This window comes from Barbus barbus, assembly GCF_936440315.1.
Source record: "Barbus barbus genome assembly, chromosome: 30".
In the NCBI taxonomy this organism is placed as follows: domain Eukaryota; kingdom Metazoa; phylum Chordata; class Actinopteri; order Cypriniformes; family Cyprinidae; genus Barbus; species Barbus barbus.
In genome coordinates, this window is record NC_136758.1 from 25,498,609 (window position 1) to 25,524,332 (window position 25,724).

At 36.0% G+C, this 25,724-nt stretch overlaps 2 protein-coding genes and 1 pseudogene across 3 annotated transcripts; 2 read left to right on the forward strand and 1 right to left on the reverse strand.

The window, feature by feature from the left end:
- Positions 1-1,787: 1,787 nt before the first annotated feature.
- LOC306850454 (26S proteasome regulatory subunit 4-like) lies at positions 1,788-5,645 on the reverse strand (annotated as a pseudogene). Its single transcript has 7 exons — positions 5,640-5,645; positions 4,603-4,771; positions 4,247-4,364; positions 3,796-3,892; positions 3,510-3,699; positions 2,143-2,312; positions 1,788-1,959 (listed from the first exon to the last, which is right to left on the reverse strand). The product of its transcript is annotated as a 26S proteasome regulatory subunit 4-like (transcript).
- Positions 5,646-8,131: 2,486 nt separating this feature from the next.
- On the forward strand, positions 8,132-9,201 carry LOC306850329 (antimicrobial peptide NK-lysin-like). The gene is made up of 5 exons (XM_079385900.1): positions 8,132-8,234; positions 8,370-8,422; positions 8,635-8,733; positions 8,816-8,973; positions 9,091-9,201. Exons 1-5 carry the CDS (start codon positions 8,192-8,194, stop codon positions 9,149-9,151), a joined length of 414 nt encoding a protein of 137 aa, XP_079242026.1. The 5' UTR covers positions 8,132-8,191; the 3' UTR covers positions 9,152-9,201.
- A 5,170-nt stretch (positions 9,202-14,371) lies between these two features.
- Positions 14,372-16,848, forward strand: LOC306850322 (antimicrobial peptide NK-lysin-like). The gene is made up of 4 exons (XM_079385893.1): positions 14,372-14,473; positions 14,699-14,760; positions 15,321-15,416; positions 15,505-16,848. Exons 1-4 carry the CDS (start codon positions 14,431-14,433, stop codon positions 15,667-15,669), a joined length of 366 nt encoding a protein of 121 aa, XP_079242019.1. The 5' UTR covers positions 14,372-14,430; the 3' UTR covers positions 15,670-16,848.
- The last annotated feature ends 8,876 nt before the right edge of the window (positions 16,849-25,724 follow it).

A 25,724-nucleotide genomic window follows, 5' to 3' on the forward strand; every position in this document is an offset into this window, starting at 1 on the left:
GCAAAAACACGTGATCACGTGGAAAACGTGAAATTCATGTTTTTTTGGGGGGGGTTTGTAAGGGAAGTTTTGTAGCCACGGGTGTGCCGGTGCCACCCACAGTGGAAGCTGGCACACCTAAAAATAGATGCAGAATTATTTTTATAATTGTAATAAACATGCGGCGCTAGGGAGGGTCTAGCAGGTGCTCCAGCACCCCTAAGAAAGAGCAAAGCACCCCCATATCACCCCCACACATAAAAAATGAATTAAATTAAAAACATTTGACTCATTATGCATGCATAACTTGTGCATTGCAATATAACGTGATGTGATTAGTAGGCGCACTTTTCGAAATGTCACAGCATTGTCACAGCACAGCACAGCACTGCTGTCACAGCAGGAATCACAGTTAATATATATATTAAAAAATTGATAGATGCTATTTACACTATGTTAAAATAGCAAGATTTTCTGCTATTTATACTACTTATTGCAAATAGTGGCAATTATCTGCACCTCAGTATTGCAGTGCATTATAAAACAGTATGCAATAATATATTGAGAGTAAATTATCGTTTTAATTCAAATTATTAAATGGATGCCACCTTATTGGGACAATAAAGCCCTCCCTACACCTACCCTAACCCTACCCAGAACTCTCATTTTTATTTAAAATAAATGCCTTTCTAATGCAATATGAGATTTGAAAAAGGAGAAAAAAAGTTTGTGTCAAAAAGCAAGCATCTTTTCAGCTACGCTACTGAAACTGGTGCTGAATTGGCGTCTTTTTTTTAGTCTTGACTAACTCAATCACACGTTAGTGGGTGGAATTAGGTGTAAACAGCCCCATAATGTCATCTTGTATGTTGCACTGAGGAAAGTCATACAGGTTTAGAACAGAGGTGTCAAACTCAGTTCCCGGAGGGCCGCAACCCTGCAGAGTTTTGTTCCAACCCTGCTCCAATGCACAAACCATGTAGTTTTCAAATAAGCCTGAAGGACTCGATTAGCTGGATCAGGTGTGTTTAATTAGGGTTGCATCTAAACTCTGCAGGGCTCCGGCCCTCCAGAAACCGAGTTTGACACCTCTGTTCTAAACCTGTATGACTTTCCTCAGTGCAACATACAAGATGACATTATGGGGCTGTTTACACCTGGTCACTTCATGCATTTTTGTCTGATTGGATAGCTATCCAATCCTGAAAAAAACAGGTGTAAATGCCCTCCGAAATGCATTCGAGACGGATATAAATCCAGTCGCTCAAACCACTTCAGGAGGTGGTCTGGGGCGCATTCCAGACATGCTAATTTTACTCCTAAAATATTAATAAAATGCAGTGCATATCTATTGCTTTCATTGACGTGAACTCCATATATAGCGTGGAAATTAAATAACAGATTTATGTCCGTTTTGCAAAGACATATTTATGTGGCCAAGTGTAAATGGAAACGTTTTAACAAATCAGATAGATATCCAATCAGAGAAAATGCATGAAGTGACCAGGTGTAAACAGGCCCTTTGAAGAATGTTGGTAAACAAACAGCTTTGGTTCCCATTGACTTCTATTGTAGGGACAAAAAATACAATGGGTGTCAATGGGAACTAAAACTGTTTGTTTACCAACAATCGTCATACAGGTTTGAACAACATTAGGGTGAATAAATAATGGAAGAATGTTCATTTTTGGAGTCCATTAAACCTAAATTAAAATTGTAAATTAGTCGGACAAGGTCAAATAAACCACATTATCTTGTTCTGCAAAACAATGTTTTTCTGTGTAATCAAATTGCATAAGTTTATGCATCTATTTAATTAAACGGCCCTTTGATGCTACCTTGATGTCAGCACCAGAGACGTCGTCTTTAGCCAGGATGAGGTCGTCCAAAGTCACGTCATCCTGCTGGTGTGGATCTGAAAGATTCTGCGCTTGGTCTTCTCATCCGGCAGTGGGAACTCAATCTTACGATCGATTCTACCTGTGGAATCACAAAAAGGAAACACCTCATTTTAGTCTACAAAGTAATGCGTTTCATCCTTTTTTAAATGTAATTATGTTCACTTTAAAACAAAGGAAACTCTCACACTAGTGTTTGTGACATCAGATGTTTGTGTCTGGCCAGTGAGTCCACTTTGATTCAATTAGCATGTGAAACCCACACCAGAAATAAACATGGTAAGCTGACTAATGAGAGCTGGGTCAAGTGTCTCTATCCTATTAGTAGCCATGATGACTTTAACATCTCCACGGGAGTCAAATCCATCCAACTGGTTTAACAGCTCCAGCATTGTTCTCTGGATCTCATGCTCTCCTCCTGAATTAGAGTCATACCTGCAGAGAAACAACATCCAAATGTCACTGTTTACCACGGTTTATAAAAACAATCCAGTCTGTACCCGATATACACTATACACACACCTGGGGCCCACAGATAAATGTTGTTTTTTTTGTAGTGGAATTATATATCGCATAACTACTATAATATATACAGCATAGCATACATTTTGTCAGTGTAAATCTGAAAATCTACCAACATCTTTGTTTTGGGATTAAAGTTTTTTTTTTTCTCAAGTACAGGTATTGTGTAAATAATACAAACAAATTTAAACATTCAGAATTTTTTTTAGTTTGTTCTATAACTATATACATATACACCAATCAGGCATAACATTATGACCACCTTCCTAATATTGTGTTGGTCCCTCTTTTGCTGCCAAAACAGCCCTGACCTGTCGAGGCATGGACTCCACTAGACCCCTGTAGGTGTGCTGTGGTATTTGACCACACGGGGCAGCCTTTGCTCCCCACATGCATCAATGAGCAATGGCCGCCCATGACCATGTAGCCAGTTCACATCTGTTCCTTTCTTGGACCACTTTTTTGATAGATACTGACCACTGCAGACCGGGAACACCCCACAAGAGCTGTAGTTTTAGAGATTCTCTGACCATGTCGTCTAACCATCACAATTCGGCCCTAACTCACTCAAATCCTTACACCTGCCCATTTTTCCTGCTTCTAACACATCTACTTTGAGAACAAAATGTTCACTTGCTGCCTAATATATCCCACCCACTAACAGGTGCCGTGATGAAGAGATAATCAGTGTTATTCACTTCACCTGTCAGTGGTCAAAATAATATACCCGATTGGTGTACTTTTAATCATATATATAGTACTTTTATTCAGCAAGGATGTATTAAAATGATCAAAAGTGACAGTAATATAAAATTTAAATGTATTCAGTATAGATATTCTATAAAAGATTTCAACATTGATAATTACTGTATAGGAAAAGTTTCTTGAGCAGCAAATCAGCTTATTAGAATGATTTCTCAAGGATCATGTTATACTGAAGACTGGAGTAATGATGCTGAATATTCAGCTTTGCATCACATGATTAATTACATTTTAAAATAGATTACAATAGAAAACAGTGACTAAACACTATATGTCATAATATTTCTGTCTTCACTGTATTTTTGATTAAACAAATGCATCCTTGTGAGCAAAACCCTTCATGCTCACCTCTTTGTGCCGATAGCGTCAATCTCATCTATGAAGACAATAGACGGAGTGTGTTCCTCAGCCACGCTGAAGAGCTCTTGCACCAGTTTGGGACCATCACCCAGGTATTTCTGAATAACCTCTTAGCCCACCACCTTCAGGAAGGTGGCAGACGTCTGGTTCGCCACCGCTTTCTTCAGAAGAGTCTTGCCTGCACATCAGCAATACAGAACATCAACACAAAACATATGCCAAGAAAATGACAACATACAGACGAAAATAGGTTTTTAAGACTCCTCAGACTGACCTGTCCCCGGTGCACCGTACAGAATGACCCCTTTAGGCGGCTTTATTCCCATCTCTTCATAATACTCTGGATGTGTCAGGGGAAGCTCCACAGACTCCTAAAAGAAGAAATGCACAACATGCCTTAGAATTCATTTTGATTAATGTCCTGATTAATGTTCTTGTGCAGGATTTCATCAGTGTATGTAATTATAAAGAAGAAACACATTTAATCAAAATGTATAAACTGTATCTGCTTCTAAAGTAAATTTAATTAAACAGCTGACATAATCAAGGACAAGTAAACAGAGAAAAACTGCCAATAAGAAATAAAATAATACTTAAATATGAATTAATATATTTATTTTTATTAATACAATGTATGTCTTATTTTTATAAACTAATCAAAATACATTTTTGCAGTTTTTAGCCACTTTGAAATTAAATACATTTTATGGTGATTAATCTATTACCTTGATCTCTTGAATCTGGCTGTCCAAACCTCCGATGTCTGCGTATGTCTCCTGTGGGGCTTTCTCTACTTTCATTACAGTCACCGTCATCCATCAGCACCCCGATTACTGCTAGAACCTGCAAACATTTACATAAATTACTAACAAAAAAAATCATTTCTATAATTCATATTTAATGCATATTACAATACACAAATTAATAAAATAATAATAATTTAATAACATGTTATTATTGACAAATTCAGGAATAAAATTGGCATCTGTATTAAAATAAAGTCAAGTATATGAGTCAATATTCATGTTTATTTATCTTCCAGTTCTATAAGGTCTGTTAAGTTATTTTGAGGCTTACTAACCTTGTGATTCAGTAACACCGAGCAGCCAGGCTCTAGAAGGTCTTTATCTACAAATGACAGAATACTGACATAATGTTCAGAGCCCGCTGATGTCGACACAATGGCATGATTATGGTCAATGATCTCCTCCAGAGTTCCCACTGAGATCATCCACTTTAGATCTCTCCTCCTGTTAACAATACATGATGATAAGGGCTGGGCTTGATTTTATCAAGATTTGTGTTTCTAGATTTACTATATCTTTCATTAAATATTTTTAATCTGTAATGCCTCTTCAGGCCAAATTATGGTTCTTCTGATTCAAAATAAAAACAAATGTTAATTATACAAATCGAAAAAATATATATTTTATATAATGTAAAATTATGATAAATAATGTGCTCAGCTCTTGTTTCTCCTCCAGGGGTTTCATCTGCTCCTGGTTCCTGATGAACTCCTCCTCCATCAGCAGATAGTCTTTAATTCTCTCTTGTTTGAGGAGTTTCAGTCTGCACTGTGTGTGTGGAGTGACCGAGGAAGAAAGCGACAATAATCAAGTTTCCATCCAGATTTTGCGCTGTTTTGTTATCGACAAAGAGATATGCGTTAAAAAAAACTTTGCGAAATTTGCTGTCTACAGCCTGTTTCCATCCAACTGGCCTTTTACCGATAAAATGTTGTGCGTCATGACGTCATCCCTAAAAAAACTAATTGTCGCATAAGTTTTGGTGTATCGCAAAAAATGTTGCCCTTGAGCTGTTTCCATACATAATTTATCCTATTGCGTAAATTATAGGCTAGGCTAGCTGTTCTTCATCCATTTAAAACCCAAAAAAAAAAGCCTATATTAAATTGTATAGGCTTACATAAAATAATTTTTATTAAGTATCATGAGTTTTTTTTTTTTTGCACTTTATAATAGACTAGATAGATAGGCCACTGTTGATAATCAAGCAATGGTCATAAACAGTTGCAGTTGTATTATTATATTTTTTTCTGAATAACGTTTATAGGAAATATGAAAGTTCATTCCGGTTATTTTATTTCTCCTAACCGACCGTCATATTAACAGTTAACCGACAAGATTATGTTAAATTACAATTAAATTAAATTTAAATTGATAGGTGGCTTGACCCATTACAAACACCTAAATTTGTTTTCCAGGTATTCATTTTATACTCAAAAAGCAGCATAAACAACATGAACATGACCTGCAGCGCTTCTGTGAACGGAGAAAAACATAAGCTATTATATATAAAAGAAACAGGCCCATATGCAAAATATATTTTTCTAAATAATTAATGAATTAACAAAACGAAAGAAAAAAAACTGCAACAATTAGCAGCCTATATGCAGAATTTCGGCTCATTTTTGTGATGCACTCTTGAGAAAGCGGCAGTTTTCCTTTATTTCACAAAAGTAAGTTTTGTTTTTTATTGTGAATGTACACAAATAAAATAAATATTTGGAATAGTTTTGAATAATGTCTTACTCTTATATGACCACAAATGAAGGAGTAGGTTAGTGCAAGTTGTTTCCACTTTTACAAGGAACCCCCCCCCCCCCCCCCCCCCCCCCAAAAAAAAACACACGCGATCCCGCCGGCGCCTCCAGCACAGTTAAGCATAACCTCTGCAACACAGCCTGTTCATGTCATAATAAAATACAGTCAGCCAAAAATATTGAAGAAACATGAAAAAAATATTTTATTTCCCCTCACTCCACAACAAATCATTTAAATTTAACGGTAGAAAGAACTCAGAACAAAACAAGAATAAAAATATAAGAAGCCAAAACGAATTAATTTAAACATTTGTACTTCACTTTCATGTAAAACAAAATGTGCTTGGCATAATATCAGGAGGTTATGGTGGTCAAGCTGAAAGGCACGGACTACAGGCTATTTAAACTGAACAGTGCTCTGTAAAAAACAAATAATAATAATAATCATGTAGCTAAATGGCTAGCCTACTAACACCAAATTAAGATAGCTAAGTATGTTTGAGAGGTAACTCGTCTTTTTCTTACCATGTGTAAAATAATTTTAGATACAATTGAATAATATGAATATGATTTAATGCGCCTTTGAACTCGGACTGTATATCTTGATAACTGATTAAGCTTTTGAATATTTTAGCAACGCCCTAGCAACCAGTTAGCATACCTTGGCAACTATCCACTCAAAGTTCTTATTCTTCTGTATTTTTAGATCTGACTGGAAAAACAGCTGCAGTGGGAAGTGAAGATTCTTCCTTTGCCTTTTAAGATAATTGGGAAAAATACATATATATGTCACCAAGGAAGAGACAAGCATGCCAAAGCCTAACAAAGACGTCAGGAGAGTAAAGTAAGAGGTTCACACAAATGTCATATTTGGACATAACTTTTATAGTTAAAATGGCTTTTGTTCTGTGTGTCTTCTGTTTCAGGCACAAGGTCATGAATATTCATGCCTTAAAACAAGAGGTTTGATGCAGAAAACCAAAAAAATGGGTTGTCCTGCAACCATAAATGTGGTTCATATTGTGAAGTTTCCTGAGTATAAAGTAAGACACTTAATACATTCTGTCAGATCAGTAATATTTGTGACAACACTTTTTTGTCTGCACTTGAACATAAATAATTAGAAATGAATGTGTGTGATTGTCTAATATATTAACACCATGAAGCATTGATACAATTTATTTCCTAACAAGAGATTTTTTCCTAACAAGTCTCATTCGACCATCTTGTCATATATTATTTTTGCAAGTGTCAGACACATTTGTAAACTGTAACGGTATTTTTGTGTTTTTGGTGGCCAGATTACTGAAGATAACCCATATCAGAAACGAGAGAAGTCATCGGCTGTTCGAGAAGCATTAAGATTAGATCCGATGCGTGTGCGCACAGAAGAAATGTTTGCAGCCAGTTTCCCAGACATCAAAACCACAGTTTAAAATAGCTATTTTCTATCTGAATATATTATAAAAAGTAATTCATTCCTGTGATCAAAGCTGAATTTTCAGCATCATTACTCCAGTGTCACATGATCCTTCACAAATCATTCTAATGTATTGATTTGCTGCTCCATAATAATTTCTTATTATTATCGATGTTGAAAACAGTTGTGCTGCTTCATATTTTCAAATATTTAGGATTCTATGATGAATATAAAGTTCAAAAGCTGAATAAAATTAGCTTAATTAAAGTACTCAAAAAAAAACTACTGACTCAAATCTTTGAACAGCTGTGTATTTGCACTTTTTCTGTATAGATATTTCCATAAGTAAGAGTTGCATGTACGAAAATAATAATGCATTGTTTGTAGTGATATTTTACATTTTATTTATGACCTGTGCAGATAAACTCTTAATCAGTAACACAACAACATTTAGTCTTCACAAGCATCAACCACAAGTGAGCGTTTTAGTCAGATTATTACTCACAATTCCCCAGGATCATTTTGTTAAACCTGATCAAGACAACTGTGGTTTGTGGTTGGAAAGAAACGCTCACTTGTGGTTGATGCAGACCTCTTTAAAAAGAGCTCCACATGCTTCTGAGGAGCACATTTGAATCTTGATTCTGAAAGCTTCGTCTTCACGCTGGTTAGAGATCATCTGCTAAAATGCTCCGCAACATCTTTCTTGTCATCTTGCTCGTCAATGCAGGTAAAATAATCACCAAATCAGGTCTAAAATGACTTCTATTTTGTGTTAGGGATAATTATTTGTCTTACGATTCTAATATATTCGTCTTAAGCTTGAATCATTTGTTTTAATGAATTATTGTCTATTTTTTTGTAGTCTTTGGAGCTCATTGGGAGATTCGTGAAGTGGACCAAGATGAAGAGATCTCTGTAAGCATCTCCTGGTGAAAATAAGTTTTTTAAATAAGTGTATACTTAAAAATAATGAACGATGCACATATCTATTTGCATGTGATGAACAGGTGGTAGATGACTAATTGAGCAGCGTAGTTTATTGCATTGTCTCTTTGAGTCAGTGCAGAGGGATTTGGAGATTGACCTCTGCTGTATTTTTATTTGTTTCATATTGTAATGTTTTTCAGGCTGACGGCATGCCAAAACAGCAGCTATTTGGAAAGTGCGATATATGCAAATCCATCATGAAGGCAGTGAAAAAGAAACTCTCCTCTAATGCAACACCGGTGGGTGTCATGATTAATATTAAATTATTGAACTGACCATGCATCTCACAACAACTTTGACTAAATCCATAATTTCCCTCAGGATGAAATCAAAACCAAGCTGAACAACAGCTGTGATAGATTGAAGATTGGGAGGGGTCAGTGCAAGAAATTGGTTCAGAAGTATCTGCAAAAGATAATTGATGAGCTGATGACGGATGACGGGCCAAACACCATCTGCACAAAAATTCATGTCTGCAAGTAGGTACACAGAAATACCCACGCCAAAAGTTTACAATCGCGTCTTTTTTCCCACAGTAATATGGTGATGATATGATTAAATGAAGAGATTTTAAATAACTTTTTCTTTTGTTCCAGGCAAAAACCATCCATAAAGGAGTTCATTTTTGTTCATGAGCAAGCTCGTGACAATTTCTGAATGAGAATAAATGATTGCTTCGAAAGCATTACAGTATATTAATTACAGTGAAAACTAAATAAAACATGAATAAAACAATCAATTGTCTGTGTTTTCTTTAGTTTTATTGTTTAATAATTATTAAGCCAAATCAAAAGTGTTTAAAATATCAAATAAAACTGAATAAAATGTTATTCAGATATTCAGAGGCAATAATAATCATCGTTTTACCAGATCCATTTCACACCATTTTCCTTCTAACAAGCTCATGTTTCCACCAACGACTATCAAAGAGCACTGATATGAAATTAATCAAATGAAACAGAAAAGTATCGTATGTCTGAATTTGGGACTTTCATTAGTTGTCAGTTATAATCATCAAAATTAAAGGAAATAAACATTTGAAATATATCAGTCTGTATGTAATGAATGAATCTAATATACAAGTTTCACTTTTTGAATGGTATTACTGAAATAAATCAACTTTTTCATGATATTCTAATTTTATGACCAGCACCTGTATATTAGTTCAGTCCACTGTGATTATGACAGATGTGAATGGGATTTGTACGTAGTTGCATTTAGATGAAGGGTTCTTGTGGCTAACCACGAGACTTGTGCCATATCTAGGACAGAGTTCCTCTCACAGTTGTGTACTATCACACCATTTAAAGTGCCATGCCTGATTTGATGATGCCATTTCTGAATGACTATGACTATGCTGAGAGGAAAATATAATTTCACACTTTTTTGCACCCCATAAAATCAAGCACTTGTTAAACTGTACTTTTACACTACACTTAAAAAAAAATAAAAAAAAAGTTGAGCCAACTTCAAAGTTTAAGGCAACCAGCTTCAGTAGATTTTTGTTTTCTCAAAAATTTGTTTTCATAAAAAAAATAAAGTTAGTTTTTAATAATAATTGGTAATAATAATAATTGTTATTATTATTAGTGCAATATTATTATTAATTACAAAATTATTTTAAAGGTGATCTTAATGATTTCATCATTTTTGTAATTATTTTTTAACAATAATAATTTTAATTTGATATATTCCATTTTCTGTATGTGTGTGTGTTTTTGTGGTTACTGATTTCTGGACACTCTGTCATCGATCAGATATACATATATAATTTTTGGGGAAAAGAAATTAATTTAGTGCAATATTGCCATTTTTATTAATTTTGTTTTTGTTTTTTAATTAATTTTGCATATTTTTTTTATTTACAGAAATTAGTTTGACAAAATAATTTAAAAAAGTGATTTTAATGATTTCATGAAGATGTTGGTAATAAGTTTTGCTAATTATTTTTACCAATAATTTTTGTGTGTGTATGTGTTGGGGGGTTGGTTACTAGTTTCTTGACACCCTCAGAGTAGGCTATATGGGGGATGAAGTTTGCTTAATGTGAAGGATTTTATAAAAGTGCATATGCAGAAAATATAAGTTCGGGTCAGTAGGATTCACTATTGCTTAAGATGCAAAAAGGCTGAAGATCTGAGACAAAATGAAGTCTTGAGATGCACACAACCACACAAGCCATTTCCTCCCTTGTAGAGTATTTCTCACAGTGACTGATATGTTCAGATATCTGATAGCATCAGAGCATCTTTACATCCTTTTAAACACAACAGTTTTAAAATATGACCATGAGCCAGAAGAAACTATTTATTGTAATTCTTCTCATTGTAGACCAAGTGTAAGAAAAAATTCATAGGAAATAATGACTGCTCCCTGCCCTGCATTTCATGACTTAGTGGACAAGACAGGATATTATTTTATCAAAGATGATTGGCTAAAGCCTTTAAAGTAACTAAAAATGAGCAAGAAGAGTTGTGTGAAGGGGTTTGTCTAGTATCAGTGTATGTATGTAGGTTGTTTTTCAAACAGGGCTGTTTAGTTGTCTGGTTGTTGTGGCAGAGGTGTGAAAATGGCCTGCCTATCAGGTGGTCTGTGCGTTGTGTGTAGGTGCTTGTGAAGATGAACAATTCCCACAAACTCATCATTCACTCACTATCATGTCATTTCAGACCTGTATGACTTACTTTCTTCTGTGGAACACAAAATAATTTTAATAGGGTAAATTGGCAGTACATTGTGACCAGGGTTGGGGCCAAGTAATAGTAGAATAGTAGAATTTATATAGACCAGTGGTGGAAACCTAGAATGTTTCTTATACAGATTCGGTTTTATTCAAAATAAATAACTACTATATGCAAAAATAACAATATCTAATGATGTTCGGTTCCTTTAACAATTCTTGCATGTGAATTCTTACAAATCCTGTACAAAAATACTCAGGTTTCCTGCAAAGTACTTCTTTAATGGCGCATCCGGTGTAGTTTAAATACGAATGATTCTAATGAGCCGGTTCTTTTTAGTAAATTAAGCGCATCAGTGTTTTCCGATTACAGAATGATAGATCGGTGTAGTCCAATCACAGAACAAATTATTGTAATGAGTCGGTTATTTCCAGTCAATCAAAAAAAAATTGTGTAGTGCCATAAAATCAATAATGTTATTTGTTCATTTTCTTTAACCTTTATTTAATTGATTAAAGTGCAAAGGAAAAAAATCCAATGTTTTCACTGGCCAACTTAATTTTATTTTTTAAATATAAACCAATTTTGATTTTGATGGCTACAACACACTCCAAAAAAGCTGGGACAGAGGCATACCACTGTGTCAAATCACCTTTACTTTTAATTACACATTTTAATCATCTGGGAATTAAGGATGCTAATTTTTAAAGTTTTGCAAACAAAATCTTTGCCCAGTCACACTTCATACAAGGCTTCAGCAGTCCATAGTCATTGTTGTCTGATTCGCCTTTTCATGATGGGCCATACATTTTCAATATGAGACATATCTGCCAGACAGTCACATCAACATGTGTCTATGAAACAAACGCTGTTGTAGCACATGCATAATGAGAGCTGGCATTGTCTTGATCAAATAACCATGGACTTCCCATGAAAGATGTCATCTTGATGATAGTATATGTCTCTGTACAATCCCAATATATGCCTCCACGTCAATGGTACCTTCACACATATGCAAGTCACCCATGCTGTTTGCACTGATGCACCCCCATAACATGACATATGTTTGCTTTTGCACCTGTCACTGATTGAAGTCTAGATGGTCTCTTTCATCTTTGGGACTGACAATTTGATGTCTGGTTTCTCCAAAAACAAGCTGAAATGTGGACGCATCTGACCACAGCACACATTTTCACTGTCTTTTGGACAATCTAAGATGAGCTCTGGCCTAGAGAACTCGCTGGTGTCTCTGCCTAGAATTGATGTACTGTATAGATTTCTCCTTGTGTAAGTGTCACGAATCCGGTCTATGAACTTCCGTTCACTCACCACCAGAGGTCATTCGCTCACCACATTGACTCTTGCACTACACTAACTGTTGCATGTCACCCCCAGACTGCATTTCCCATCATCCATTGCACTGATCACAGCTGTCACCAATCACACATTGCACTGATTACACAGCTGATGCCATTAGACACGCTTTATAAACCTTGGACTTCCTCTCTGTCATCGCCGAGTATTGTATAGCATATATCCTAGCGATAGCTACTCTACAGAGCCCACTTAGTTGTCATAGTCTTGCCTTGCCTGTGTTTCCTGGATTTACCCTTTGCCTTGCCGTTTGGACTCTTTTTGCCCCTCGCTTGGACTATTGCTCGTGTACCTGGATTATCTCTCTGCCTTTCCCTGTTGGACATTGTTCGCTGATCGTACACCCACGCTTGCCCTAGGATTACTCTTTGTCTTGCCTGTGTTGTAGCTGTTTGCCTTTGCATGAACCTTGCTTGTTTTGTGACCACGTCCCTGAAATAAAGCCTTGCAAATAGATCCACTCGCATCTCGTCTTGTTTACCCTGTTACAGAAACAGAGATTCACATTGCATTTCTTGATGCAGCTGCAGACTGTGTTAAATGACAACAGTTTTCCATAGTACTCCCGAGCCCATGTGGCTATATTTCAATCTGGGCATCTGAGCATCTGAGCTGTCAGTTTATTCAAACATTGACTTGATACTGTATATTACTCCAAGCCTCCTGAAGGATTGCCCAAAGATGATTCACACTGGTTGGACACTTCTAACGGACATCACGGTCCAGTTCCTCCCATAGTAACTCAATTGGGTTGAGGTCGGGTGATTGGGGAGGCCATTCCATGACAGACATGATGCCAGCTGACTGTTTCCTCTCCAAATAGGATTTGCACAGCTTGGAAGTGTGCTTGGGGTCATTGTCTTTTTGGAAGGTTTAGGAAGGTTGGGGTGTTTCCAAACTTTTGGAGGGCAGTATATATATATATATATATACACATACATATACTAGAATAACTAGACATTTTGTCATAAGTATTTTATAAATTTAAATTAAACTTTGTTTAGCATTGTTATTTAATATATAGTTGATGCCAATTACTGGATTTCATTAGAAGCTTATAGTTTAGTTAACACAGCTTTTGGGGGGGTGCAAACTGTCTCTCTTTAGAGAAATAAGAACAAATGTATAGACATTGGTTCATGGTTTGCTCTTTTCACCATTCGAAAAGATTGTTTCTGAATTTGGAGTTCACAATGTCCCATCTATCAATTCATTAATGGCTTTTAAAATGATGACAGTTTGAGAATTAGAAGTGAGGAAGCAGTTCTCAAAACTTTTCCGAACATCTCAACGTGTGGTAGGGTGTGAAAACCATCACACACCCTGCAATACCCAGATTAAAGAAGCACTCACTTCTCGAAAGTCAAGGCAAATAGAAAAGCGAGAGTGAGTAAGTGAGTCAAATGGTCAGCTAGAGAAGGCTTTGTTCTTTTAGGTTGCTTCTTGCAGTGGCATAAATGAGTTCCAAGGGACATTAGGGCAACCTTTTACAAATCACACAATACTGCAATATTTCAAGCAAAACCTTTATCACAGATATCAGAGTTTCCAATTTGAAGGACATGTAATTTATGCTTCTGCCATTTTCAACCATACCATTATGATACTGCTTTGAAAGAAGCAGATGCAGTGTAGTTGACATTGAATTTAGTGTAAACTATTTAGACATAGTATGTTTAATCAAAGGACTATTGCTTATGATAAATAAGTATCACATACAGGAAGATGGAAAAAATGTGTTAGTGATAGTACTTGTCACTTGAGGGTGTGGTTTCTGGTTGAAAACAGAGGCGTTTTAGCTCCAAAAGTGGCAACAAAGATCTTCAGCAAACAAGCAGAGAGTTTTCAGTCTCATTGTGTTCAGACTCTTTGCCAAACAAGATGCTGCGGAGTATTGTCCTGATTGCCCTGCTGATATCCTCAGGTAAAATTAGCACAAATCAGTTGTTGGTTATCTTTATCCATATATTAGTCAATATTTTGTGTGCATAGCTACAAAAACTGCATAGACCGATTTGGACTGGCTTATGTCTATGATGTGCAATGCTCCTCACTCTAAAACCAGCTTGAATATGCCCAAAATATACACTGTTTAATTCCTGCACTTATTACATAGTATGTACAACATTTATCATGCATTTTTCCTCAGTTTGCGCTCTTCACTGGGACATGCACAAAGAAGGGTCTACTCGAAATGAACTTGAAGGCTCTGTGAGTTGTTCTCAACCTCATTTATCACGATCCCCTTTTGTGTTCACTTGTAAAGTAGTATAGTGAATTGTTAACTAATGGTCAAAATGTGTATTTAATATAGATATTTCTTTGACTTTTTAAGATTGCATAAATTTCTGTTATTTTTCAATCATTTTTGAATATTTCCAAGCTTTCCTTCACTGCGTAAACTTTCATGATAACAAATAACATTTACACAAAATTAACTAACTTAGCTTAATGATTATTTTACACATCAAAATTCACAAACTGAAAACCGGAAAAACTACATGATCTGTTTGCATGATGATGGTAGAATTTACAATCTATTTAATTGGCCAAACAACCACAATAATATGACTGTCAGCTGATTAATCACACTAGCTGATGTATTGATCACTATCTTTAGAGGTCAGATCTTTGCCATGTACTAAAATGAAACTTCAAGAGTATTTGCAAGATGCAGATAAGCTCACTTATTTCACTTTGAAAAGCTAGATTCTACTATATATGTGATGCATGTAAACTAATGACTCCAATGCTGTCACATGTCTTATTAGGGTGAGATACAAACAGAACAACTCCCTGGAATGTGCTGGGCTTGCAAGTGGGCGATGAAGAAGCTGAAAAAACAAATCTCCAATGGAGCAACTCCGGTTGGTACTTTTTTTTTTTTTTTTAATCCTTTAATAAATTAATGTGAGACTAGCAGCTTAACGTTAACTGCTTGTCACTTAACTACAGGACGACATTAAAAAGAAGCTGGGGATGGTCTGTGATGAGATTGGCTTCCTAAAGTCCCTGTGTAGGAAGTTTGTGAACAAGTACACAGAGACTCTGGTCGAAGAACTTTCAACTACTGATGATGCCAGAACCATCTGTGTTAACATTACTGTTTGCAAGAAATAGGCATGGAGTTAATGACCTTATACAAGTTTAAGAATCATATTTGATAAATTGCATGAGGCTTTTTTGTTTATTTGTTTCTGAAGGGCTTTTCCACATTGGCCTTAATGTCAGGTTACTGTCATTCTAAACAGAGTTTTTAACCCCGGGTAAAGGAACATTTCACACTTGTAATATAGAAGCAGGTTTAGCGGCGTTTTTATCTGGGATTATTAAACCCTGCTCTCTAGAGGTGCTAGAGCAGGACTAGCACCGCTTTTCGGTGTTAACCTCACTGAGGTGCCAAACGTCTACAGTGTGAAACGATGCAGTAAATGTTACAATTAGGCGCTTAGCTACAGCTTTGGACAGTCACGGAAACACCGTTTTGCTGCTTGAAAAATACATTGTATGGGTCAAAATTATAAATTTTTCTTTTATGCCAATAATCATTAGGATATTAAGTAAAAATCATGTTCCATGAAGATATTTTGTAAATTTATTACCGTAAATACATCAAAATTTAATTTTTTATTAGTAATATGCATTGCTAAGAATTTCATGTGGACAAATTTAAAGGCGATTTTCTAAATTTTTTATTTTTTTGCACCCTCAGATTCCAGATTTTCAAATAGTTGCATCTCAGCCAAATATTGTCCGATCCTAACAAACCATACATCAGTGGAAATCTTAATTATTCAGGTTTTCAGATGATGTATAAATCTCAATTTCGAAAAATTGACACTTAAGACTAGTTTTGTGGTCCAGGGTCACAAATATGCAAATAAGAAATTAACCCAGGGTTTAGGATTTTACCATGTGAACACCCATTGTTAACCCCACGTAAACCGTTTACCCAGGTTTAAAGGGATAGTTCACCCAAAAATTGTAATACTGTCATCATTTAGTCACTCTCAAGTTGTTCAAATCTGTATGGTGTTTGGTTACCGATGTTCCAAATATCTTCTTTTACGTTCAGCGGAACAAAGAAACTCATACAGGTTGAGTAAATGACAGTATTTTAATTTTTGGGTGAACTATCCCTTTAACTATTTCAAGTGTGAAAAGACCTTGAGTGCATGCTTTAGCTGGAAAAGGTGTTTTTTTGTGTGTGTGGGGGGGGGGGGGGGGGTCATATTTGTTATTTACACTCAACTTTGCAACTTTTCTCTGCATTAATTTGGAAAATAAATGTGTGAAACTAACTCATTGTGTGACATGATACTTTTACAAACAGAGGATGCTTGTATTTGTATTTTATTTTCTTGGTCCATCAGCACTATAGCCTACCGCACACATTGATATCTCATGCCCATTTTAAACTCATAATTTCTTACATTTTCCAAATAATCAGCAATAAAAACAATTTGCAGAAAGACTAAATAGAATAAAATGGGTTTGAGTCGCAAGTAAACAAATATACATGTCAATACAAATGATTACAAAAATAAAAGACATGTAGACAGTATTTACAGACAAATGTTTTAAAGTATTTGTCCATTAATAGACAATTTTATAACAGCCTGCCATGAAGAACGAGAGAAACTTCATACTTTACAGGACACAGTAAGTCACATTCACAACAACAGCAATCATTATCTGTTTGTTTAGATGGCTGGTGACACATCCTTCATTTCAAATTGTGTGCTAATGAGCTTCGCAAACAGCTTTTCCTGTGAGAGACTGGATACTACTGCAAGATTATTACACATTCACAGAAAACGGCTTACTTCCGTATTGAAAAATAAGGTGGATAGTTAGCAATATATTTGGTGCAATGCTAGAGCCGTTAGGCTATGTAAACAGGTCCTGCCCTGCATTCATCCAATCAATGACACAGACACCTCAAATGTGACCCTGGAGCACAAAACCAGTCTCAATTCGCTGGGATATATTTGTAGCAATAGCCAAAAATACATTGTATGGGTCAAAATTATACATTTTTCTTATATGCCAAAAATCATTAGGATATTAAGTAAAAAATCATGTTCCATGAAGATATTTTGTAAATTTCTTACCGTAAATACATCAAAACTTCATTTTGGATTAGTAATATGCATTGCTAAGAATTTCATGTGGACACATTTAAAGGTGATTTTCTAAAATTTTAGATTTTTTTGCACCCTCAGATTCCAGATTTTCAAATAGTTGCATCTCAGCCAAATATTGTCCTATCATCATAAAATGTATGACTTATTTATTCAGCTTTCAGATGATGTATAAATCTCAATTTTGAAAAATTTACACTTATGACTAGTTTTGTGGCCCAGGGTGACAAATATGCAAATAAGAAATTAACCCAGGGTTTAGGAATTTTTATATATATTGTTATGTATATTTGTTTAATTTAAAATCTGCTCCATATTATAATGCTGCAATATATAAACAAACTTCCCCAGCAATAAAATACTTCAAAAACGGTCAAAAACTGAATTACATATTTGCACTGGCCAATTTTGATCAGATGCTAAGAAAGCAGCCCAGACAGCAACATAGTTTTGGCCCAGATCCGGCCCACATCTGGCCTGTGTGAAATCCATGCTTGCTGCTTGCTGTCTGGGAATAGGTCTGAACTGTAAGTAAACCTATTACAGGGAAAGTACCCTCAACTTTTAAAAAGTTAAACATCCTGAGTTGAGTTCATCACTGTTTTACCAATGGATTCACTGGCAGGATACAAAAGCAAAATACACAACAAAATAACAATTTATGCATCCGAGTTGACAAGACACTTGATTAAACCTTAAAATCAGTGGAGGAAAAGAAAACACCTTGAAGACTGAGATGGGTCAAAGGCACTGTTGCCAACTCTCAAGAGACAAATAAGCAACCGCAGCTTCAAAAATCATCCCAAAATAAGCCCAATATTTTTTTGATGATTCGTTATCAATATTATTGTTATGCCTGGTAGCAGAACACATTAAAGTTAACAGATACGAGTAGACTTCATTCAAGGCCAGAAGAAATATTTCAGAAGGTTATTGTAGGTTCTCTTAATACCTAAATGTCCAGATAGCTCATGGGCATGAGCCACACTCAGTACACTTTCCTTGTAGGATTGTGGAACAACTACCTGAAATACAGAGCTCCAGTCATGCTTCAAGTTCTCAGGACTTCATTTACGCATGAGCACCCCATCATCTATAAAATAAGCAACTGTATAATCGGCTAGCTTAGATTTATCAACCACAGCAGAAAGACAGGACCTCAAAGTATCATCAGCATGTTGAGCATCTATCAACTGTTTTCTGTAAAACGGAAAGTCAAATCTAGGTTTAAGACTCAAATTCTGTGAATAAGCCTCTACAGTTGTATCCTCAACATCTGGCGAATCTGAACTCATGAAAGAATTAGAGAGATCAATTTCATTTTCAAATTTGCGAGGTTGTTCTCGAGTCACAACACAGGAACGAAACACTTTTCTTGAGTCAACATCATTTTCTGACACAAAAGGAACCTCAGGGAGACAAGAGACTTTACTTCCAGCCAAATCGTTTCCTAGGATAAGAGATATTCCCTTCACTGGTAACGGAGTACAGACGGCCACTTTAACTAAACCCCTTACAACATCAGAACGCAAGTATAAAGCGTGCAAGGGAACTCTTACCACACCAAGTTCAATTCCCTGAACTAAAACATCCGAGTTACAACTGGATTATGATGAAAATGGGAGCACATCTGCCAAAATAAAGGACTGTGCAGCACCAGTATCCTGGAGGATACATACAAGCTTGGGCTCTGGGTCTAAGTCAGAAAACGCCACTACACCCTCAAACACAAATGGTTCAAAAGAGGGATCAATAGAGAGCAGAGAATCAGAAGAGTGAGTACGCACTAAAGCCACACTTTTAGACGTCCATTGAGTCTTTGATTTTTCCATTGCAGCACAGGACAGGCAGCAATCAAATGTCCCTTCTCACGACAATAAAAACATTCCCTCGACATCATTGAAGATTCAGAACCGTGATCCTCTTTTGGCACAGCGCCGGTTGTTTTAGAACTATAACTGCATTCTACAACAGTGCAACGTGAAGAACGTGGAGACTGGAAAGCAATTTTGTGCATGAGCACAAACTCATCAGCGAAGACGGCAGCCTCAGTTAGTGATGAAACTTTGTTCATTCAAATAAACTACTATCTTCTCTGAAATGCAATTCTTGAATTTTTCCACTAAAAAGTTTAGGTAGTTTTCTCACGTGCAAATTCAACAAATGTTTGACTGGGGTTTTCCCACATACTTTCTAAATTTTTGTCGATAAGCCGAAAACAAGTTCATAAACTCTTAACACGGCTGCTTTAATGGAATCGTAATACAAACTTTGTTCAATTGTAAGCGCAGAACACACTTCTAGCGCTTTGCCAACGAGTTTGCATTGTGACAATAAAGGCCAAATATTTCTCGGCTACTTTAAAGTGGCTACTATGCACTCGAAAACAGTGAAATGTGTGTCAACTTCACTCTCTCTAAATGTGTGAACCAACAAAATTTGTCTACTAATATCAAAATCAACGTCAGGACGACGCTGCAGGGAGAGGAGAGGAGGCATTTACTGGAGTCTGCACTGGAGTATTTCCCCGTGACACGGGAGAAGGTGAACCTGGAGCCCACCCGGTCTTTAGTTCAAGCTCCAGCTCTTTCAGCCGGACGTCTCTTTGCGTCTCAAGCTCAGCTGCTCAGACATGCAAGAGCTGATTCTGGTATTGTTGGCATAATTCCACTTCCAGTTCTTTCAACCGGATTGCCAACAAAGGGTCTTTTGGCGAAGGATTAACAGGATCCATGCGGGCAGCATCTCCAGATTTGAATTCTGCCTCCGCAGCCTCCAAATCATCAGATGAAGCTGTAGTTGCAACACCCGTAACCACAATCTCACCAGGTAAGACCTTTCGCTTCACAAGCTCCGTGTGCAGTGCCTCTTTAATCTCCCTTTTTAGCACACTTCGAGGTACGGGTATATCCAGGGGCGTCATGCACTCATTATTTTTGAGGGGGCACAAGTTGGAGTGGGGGGGGGGTCATCATGTGGCACACAGCAGCCAACAGCACTTGTGCTTTATTTTTTCCTTTTTATTCGAAACATTCCCAAACGCATTAACTAGGCTATATCATGAAATTATTCTCACCTTTATCGATTATGTTGATCTATAGTGGGCAATGGTCATAAAAATCAGCAAGCAACAACAAATTGTCTTTACGACATTGTTCAAATTGCTTTTCGGTTGGTGCGACCGCAAATTTATCAATCTCAGATTTTGATGTCATGCCAATCTCTATATTTCCTCCCTTGCAAAAAGAAAAACCCCAGGCAAACACTAACAAAAACAAATGGGCAAAATGCATTTGGAACAGAACATTTAGCCAAAGACAAGGCCCCAATTGCATGTTATGCCCCGTCTAGGGAAGAAGCGCAACATGAAAAGACGAACCGAAAGATTTTCAACAATGTTTATTGGAAGTTTAAGTTCAGGAGCCAACAAGGCCAAAAGAACAAACAAAATGTTCTGGTTTTTAAACCTCTGCCTTGCCTAACCAAAATAAAATAAAATACAACCCACTACCCTAACTTCCTAACACCAAAACAGAGAACAAAAGTATTCACAAACAAAAATGGCATCAGACTCCCTACTATCCCAATTTAGTATTTACAATATTTTCAAGACTATTTACAAAGCCAAGCAAAAACCAAGTTTAGAGGGCAATCCAAAAATCAGTGTCAAACAGGCAAATGGGTCAAATAAACCAGTATATCTTTGATAAAACACTTGCACCCAAACACAAAACAAACAGTACTCACAATCTCACAACTCTCTAAATACAACCTCTCACAAAAACTATACAAAACTGCTCAGATCACAAGATGGCAAAACGTTGAGGAAGTGAGTGATGTCGTGACTTTTAAAGTTCTGTAGACCAATCAGGAGACAGGAACAATCAGCCTTCAGGAGCCAATCGGATGGCTTTCCCTAGGGAGCGCAGAATATAAATATAAAATAAAAATAAAATATAAAAATATAAAACAAAAATATTATATGATAAAAAAGCTGTCATTTATATTTATTCATGAAGTCAAATACTTTAATTCATATATATTTATTAACAATTAATATATATTCTCGCTGTGTAACTAAAGTCATTCAGTATATTAAATTCCCACATTTAGTACTTTGTATGTGCCACATTTATCATGCATTTTTCCTTACAGCTTATGCTGGGAGATGCAGAAAGAAGAGTCTACTGGAAATGAACTTGAAGAAGGCTCTGTGAGTTCTCTATGAACGTTCCTCATGATCCTATTTTGTGTTCACTTCAAACATGCATTTTTAATATAGAAATGACATAGATTGCATTCATTTTTATTATTTTCAATCATTTGTTTCCAAGCTTTCCACGAATGTGTAAACTTTGATTTAGTATTTTTTTTTAATTAGTCACACTGGCGGATGCATCAATCACGATAAGAGGTCAGATCTCTGCCATATACTGAAAGAGTGTTTGCAAGATGCAGATGAGCTTAGCAACAGTTAGTAACTGCTATAATGTACGTAAACTATTTACTCTATTATACGGTATCTGTTGTCTTGTTAGGGTGAGACACAAACAGAACCACTCCCTGGAATGTGCTGGACTTGCAACAGATCTCCAATGGAGCAGCTCCTGTTGGTAACAGTACTGTTTCATACACTTTACTAAACAAATTCATGTGAAACTGGTGGTTAATGTTAATTCTGCTGGTCACCTTCCTACAAACTGGGGATGGTTTGTGATGAGACTGACTTCCTGAAGTCACAGTACAAGGACATTCTGATCAAAGAGCTTTCAACTACAGATGGCACCAGAACCATCTGTGTTAACATTGGTGTTTGCAAGAAATAGGCGTGGATTTAATTCTTAAACTGTTTAAAGTTTAAGAATCCTGTTTTCCTTGATAAATTGAAGAAATGCACAATTTTTTTTTTGCTTTGTTTCTAAAGGGCTTTTCACACTGCACTTCATTCATTCTAAACCCAATTTTTAACCCCGGGTAATGGAACATTTCACACGTGTAATTTACAGAAACAGTCGTTTACTCACCCTCAAGTTAATCCAAATCTGTATAAATTTCTTTCTTCTGCTGTTATTTTGAAGAATACGTGTAACCAAAGAGTTGATGGTCCCTATTGACTTCCATAGTATTTTTTTCATATTATGGAAGTCAATGGAGACCATAAGGTGCTTGGTTACCCATATCCCCTTCACTATTTCAAGTGTAAAATGCCCTTGAGTGCTCGCTTTAGCTGGTTAAATTCTGCACAAGAGCTAGAGTGCACGAGAGCCAAAGGTGTCATTATTGTGGTTTTGTTTGCCACAGTTTTCTGCATATTTGTCATGTATACTTTTGCAATCAGATTGAAAATAAATGTGTGAAACAACTAGTTTTGTCACATGATTTTGTGCCATTTCAAACTCAACATTTCCTAAATTTCACAAATAATCAGCAATAGAGACAATTTGCAGAAAGACTGTCGAGAGGAACGAGAGGAGCTTCAAACATTACAGGACACAATAAGTCACATTCACAACATTAATGATTGTTGACCGTTTGTTTAGATGGCTAATGACTCATCCAGCTATTCAAATTTTGCACACACGAGCTTCTCAAACAGCTTTTCCTGTGAGATACTGCAACTGCAAGATTATGATGTCACCACAAGCAGCAATATAATTAAATAATCCCTTTTAGCAGTAATAAAATTGATTGTGTACAAAAAAAACTGAATGTCATTTGTACTAATAATTTGTTATCCGAAAAACAGTTGAAAAGCAATAGTACAGATCTAAATTGTCAGTAAACCTATTACAGGGAAAATACCCTATTGCCTCAAATTTGAGTTAATCATTTTAAACCATCAACCTTTGCGTTATCAGCCCATGGCCCGTATTCACAAAACATCTTAAGGCTAAAAGTAGCTCAAAACTAAATACACAATAATTTGACAATTTATGTATCTGAGCTGATGAGACACTGGCGATTAAACCTGAACATCAATGGAGAAAATACCTTGAAGACTGAGATGGGTCAAAGGTCGCTGGGCCTCCATGAGGTCGTTAAGGAGACTTTGAAGACGGGTTGGCAGACGAGTCCAAAGAGAACACAAACAGGAAGACATCTAAAAACAACCAAAAAATCCAGATCTCTATGACGTGCATTCTTCTATGGAACACAACATGACTAGAGTTGGAACCGAGAGCCATGTCTTATTTAGATCCGGCTCTCTTTAAATGTAACAAATTAGGTGTTAATTGGAGTGGTGTGTAAGAGCAAGAGGAATTCTGAAAAACACCACCAGCAACAAAAAAAAGCCTAAATTAAAAAAGTATTTTTGCAGATGTAAAGAAAAAGTACTTAATCCTCACCTTGACCCATCACAGAAAACTAAATAAATTCAAAGTAAATTGACGTTTCAAACTGCAGAACGTTTTCATATTCAATTTTATTTGCTGTTTATAAAATCTCTATAGATCTCCTATATGCTCCTCTAGTGGCAGTAACCATAAAATGCAAGTTAATGTAATTTTCACATTACTGAGACTCTCAGTGACCCAGTGCATGATGCTCACAATAAAATAAGACTGCAATTATGTGAACAAATATGTAAATAATGTAGACAGGTATGCTTATATTCATAATCAAAATCAGAATTTAAAAGGTAAATAAAAATCACCAATAATAATAATAAAACTGCATAAAGATATTTTATCAAAATGGACTGATATAAGCTTTCTGTACCATAACAAGAAATATCATTATATATCAGGTTATGTTACTCTAGCAGGAGAGGATAAATACCAAATAACTAAAGCACGGGTGCAAAACTCAATTCCTGCAGGGCCACAGCCCTGTAGAGTTAACCCTTATCCAACATACATAACATGTAGTTGTTTAATATAGTTAATGCCAATTATTGGATTGCATTATACATGTTCCAAAGCATTCTGAAGCTCAAGCTTAAATATATAAAATATAACTGCTAAGGATCACTTGAGTAAAGGATTCTTTACTCAAGAAACACTATATTTATAAAGGCTAATGTTTTTTTTGTATTTGAGGAGCGGAGAGGAGTGTCTTAATCTTGTCGTCAAGTCACAGCTTGTGCGAAGTGCTGAATATTTTATGATACTTTGGCCAAATAACAGAAAAAACTGAGCGCCCAGAAACTGTATCACCTGCAAGTTAATGAAAATGTAAATGCAATGCCCGTACTGCCTTTGAAAAAAGGCCAAATAAAAGCTTGAACTTGATTTTAGTGAAATGTTAATAATATGACATGTAATGATGCAAATAAATGTAGCCAGTCCTATAAATCTATATAGTAACAATATACAATAAGATCAGTTAATGTATTAACTAACATGAGCATACAATGAACAATAGCCTACATTTATTACAGTATTTAATCTTGTCAGTTAATGAAAATACAGTCGTTCATTGGTAGTTCATGTTAGTTCACAGTGCATTGTTAACAGCTTTTGATTTTACAGTTTTTCTGAGTCACTTTGGTGCATTTCTCAAATCATCCTTAATATTTGCAAAGTATGTGCATTTCTCAAAACAATTTGTATAAACAGCACCACACAATCGATTACCTGCAAAAGCCTGCAACTTACTCAAAATCTTTAGTTCATCTCTCAAAAGTAGCTAAGTATTTATGTCAATGAACATATCAGTGCCATCAGAATGAAAAGACCTTGTGTCATTGTTCACAAACAAGATATAACACTGCACTCTGTTAGTATTACCTGATGTAAACTATGGCAACAGTTTGGATGACAGTCACTGTATTGAAATGCAGATGGCTGCACTTCTTATGTATGCCATACAGTATATGCATTTCAAAAGTACAAATTTACACATTACTGTATGTCGGATATTGATTGTAAGAGACTGGTTAGGATTCAGTTACACTTTTACTAGTGATCTGACGAAGAGAACTATATAATACATCTTGAGCAATGACAATAGTAACTTATAATAGGGAAACGCAGACAATAATTGATTGCATGAATGTACCAAAGCAACCGCAACTTGATCAAATGAATG

Bases quoted from the DNA above. Each gene is read 5' to 3' on its own strand.
- LOC306850329 (XM_079385900.1), top strand. From the start codon at position 8,192: ATGCTCCGCAACATCTTTCTTGTCATCTTGCTCGTCAATGCAG. The intron at 8,734-8,815 runs GTGGGTGTCATG...AATTTCCCTCAG, and splicing joins TCTCCTCTAATGCAACACCG to GATGAAATCAAAACCAAGCT. The intron at 8,974-9,090 runs GTAGGTACACAG...CTTTTGTTCCAG, and splicing joins ACAAAAATTCATGTCTGCAA to GCAAAAACCATCCATAAAGG.
- LOC306850322 (XM_079385893.1), top strand. From the start codon at position 14,431: ATGCTGCGGAGTATTGTCCTGATTGCCCTGCTGATATCCTCAG. The intron at 14,474-14,698 runs GTAAAATTAGCA...ATTTTTCCTCAG, and splicing joins TGCCCTGCTGATATCCTCAG to TTTGCGCTCTTCACTGGGAC. The intron at 14,761-15,320 runs GTGAGTTGTTCT...ATGTCTTATTAG, and splicing joins GAAATGAACTTGAAGGCTCT to GGTGAGATACAAACAGAACA.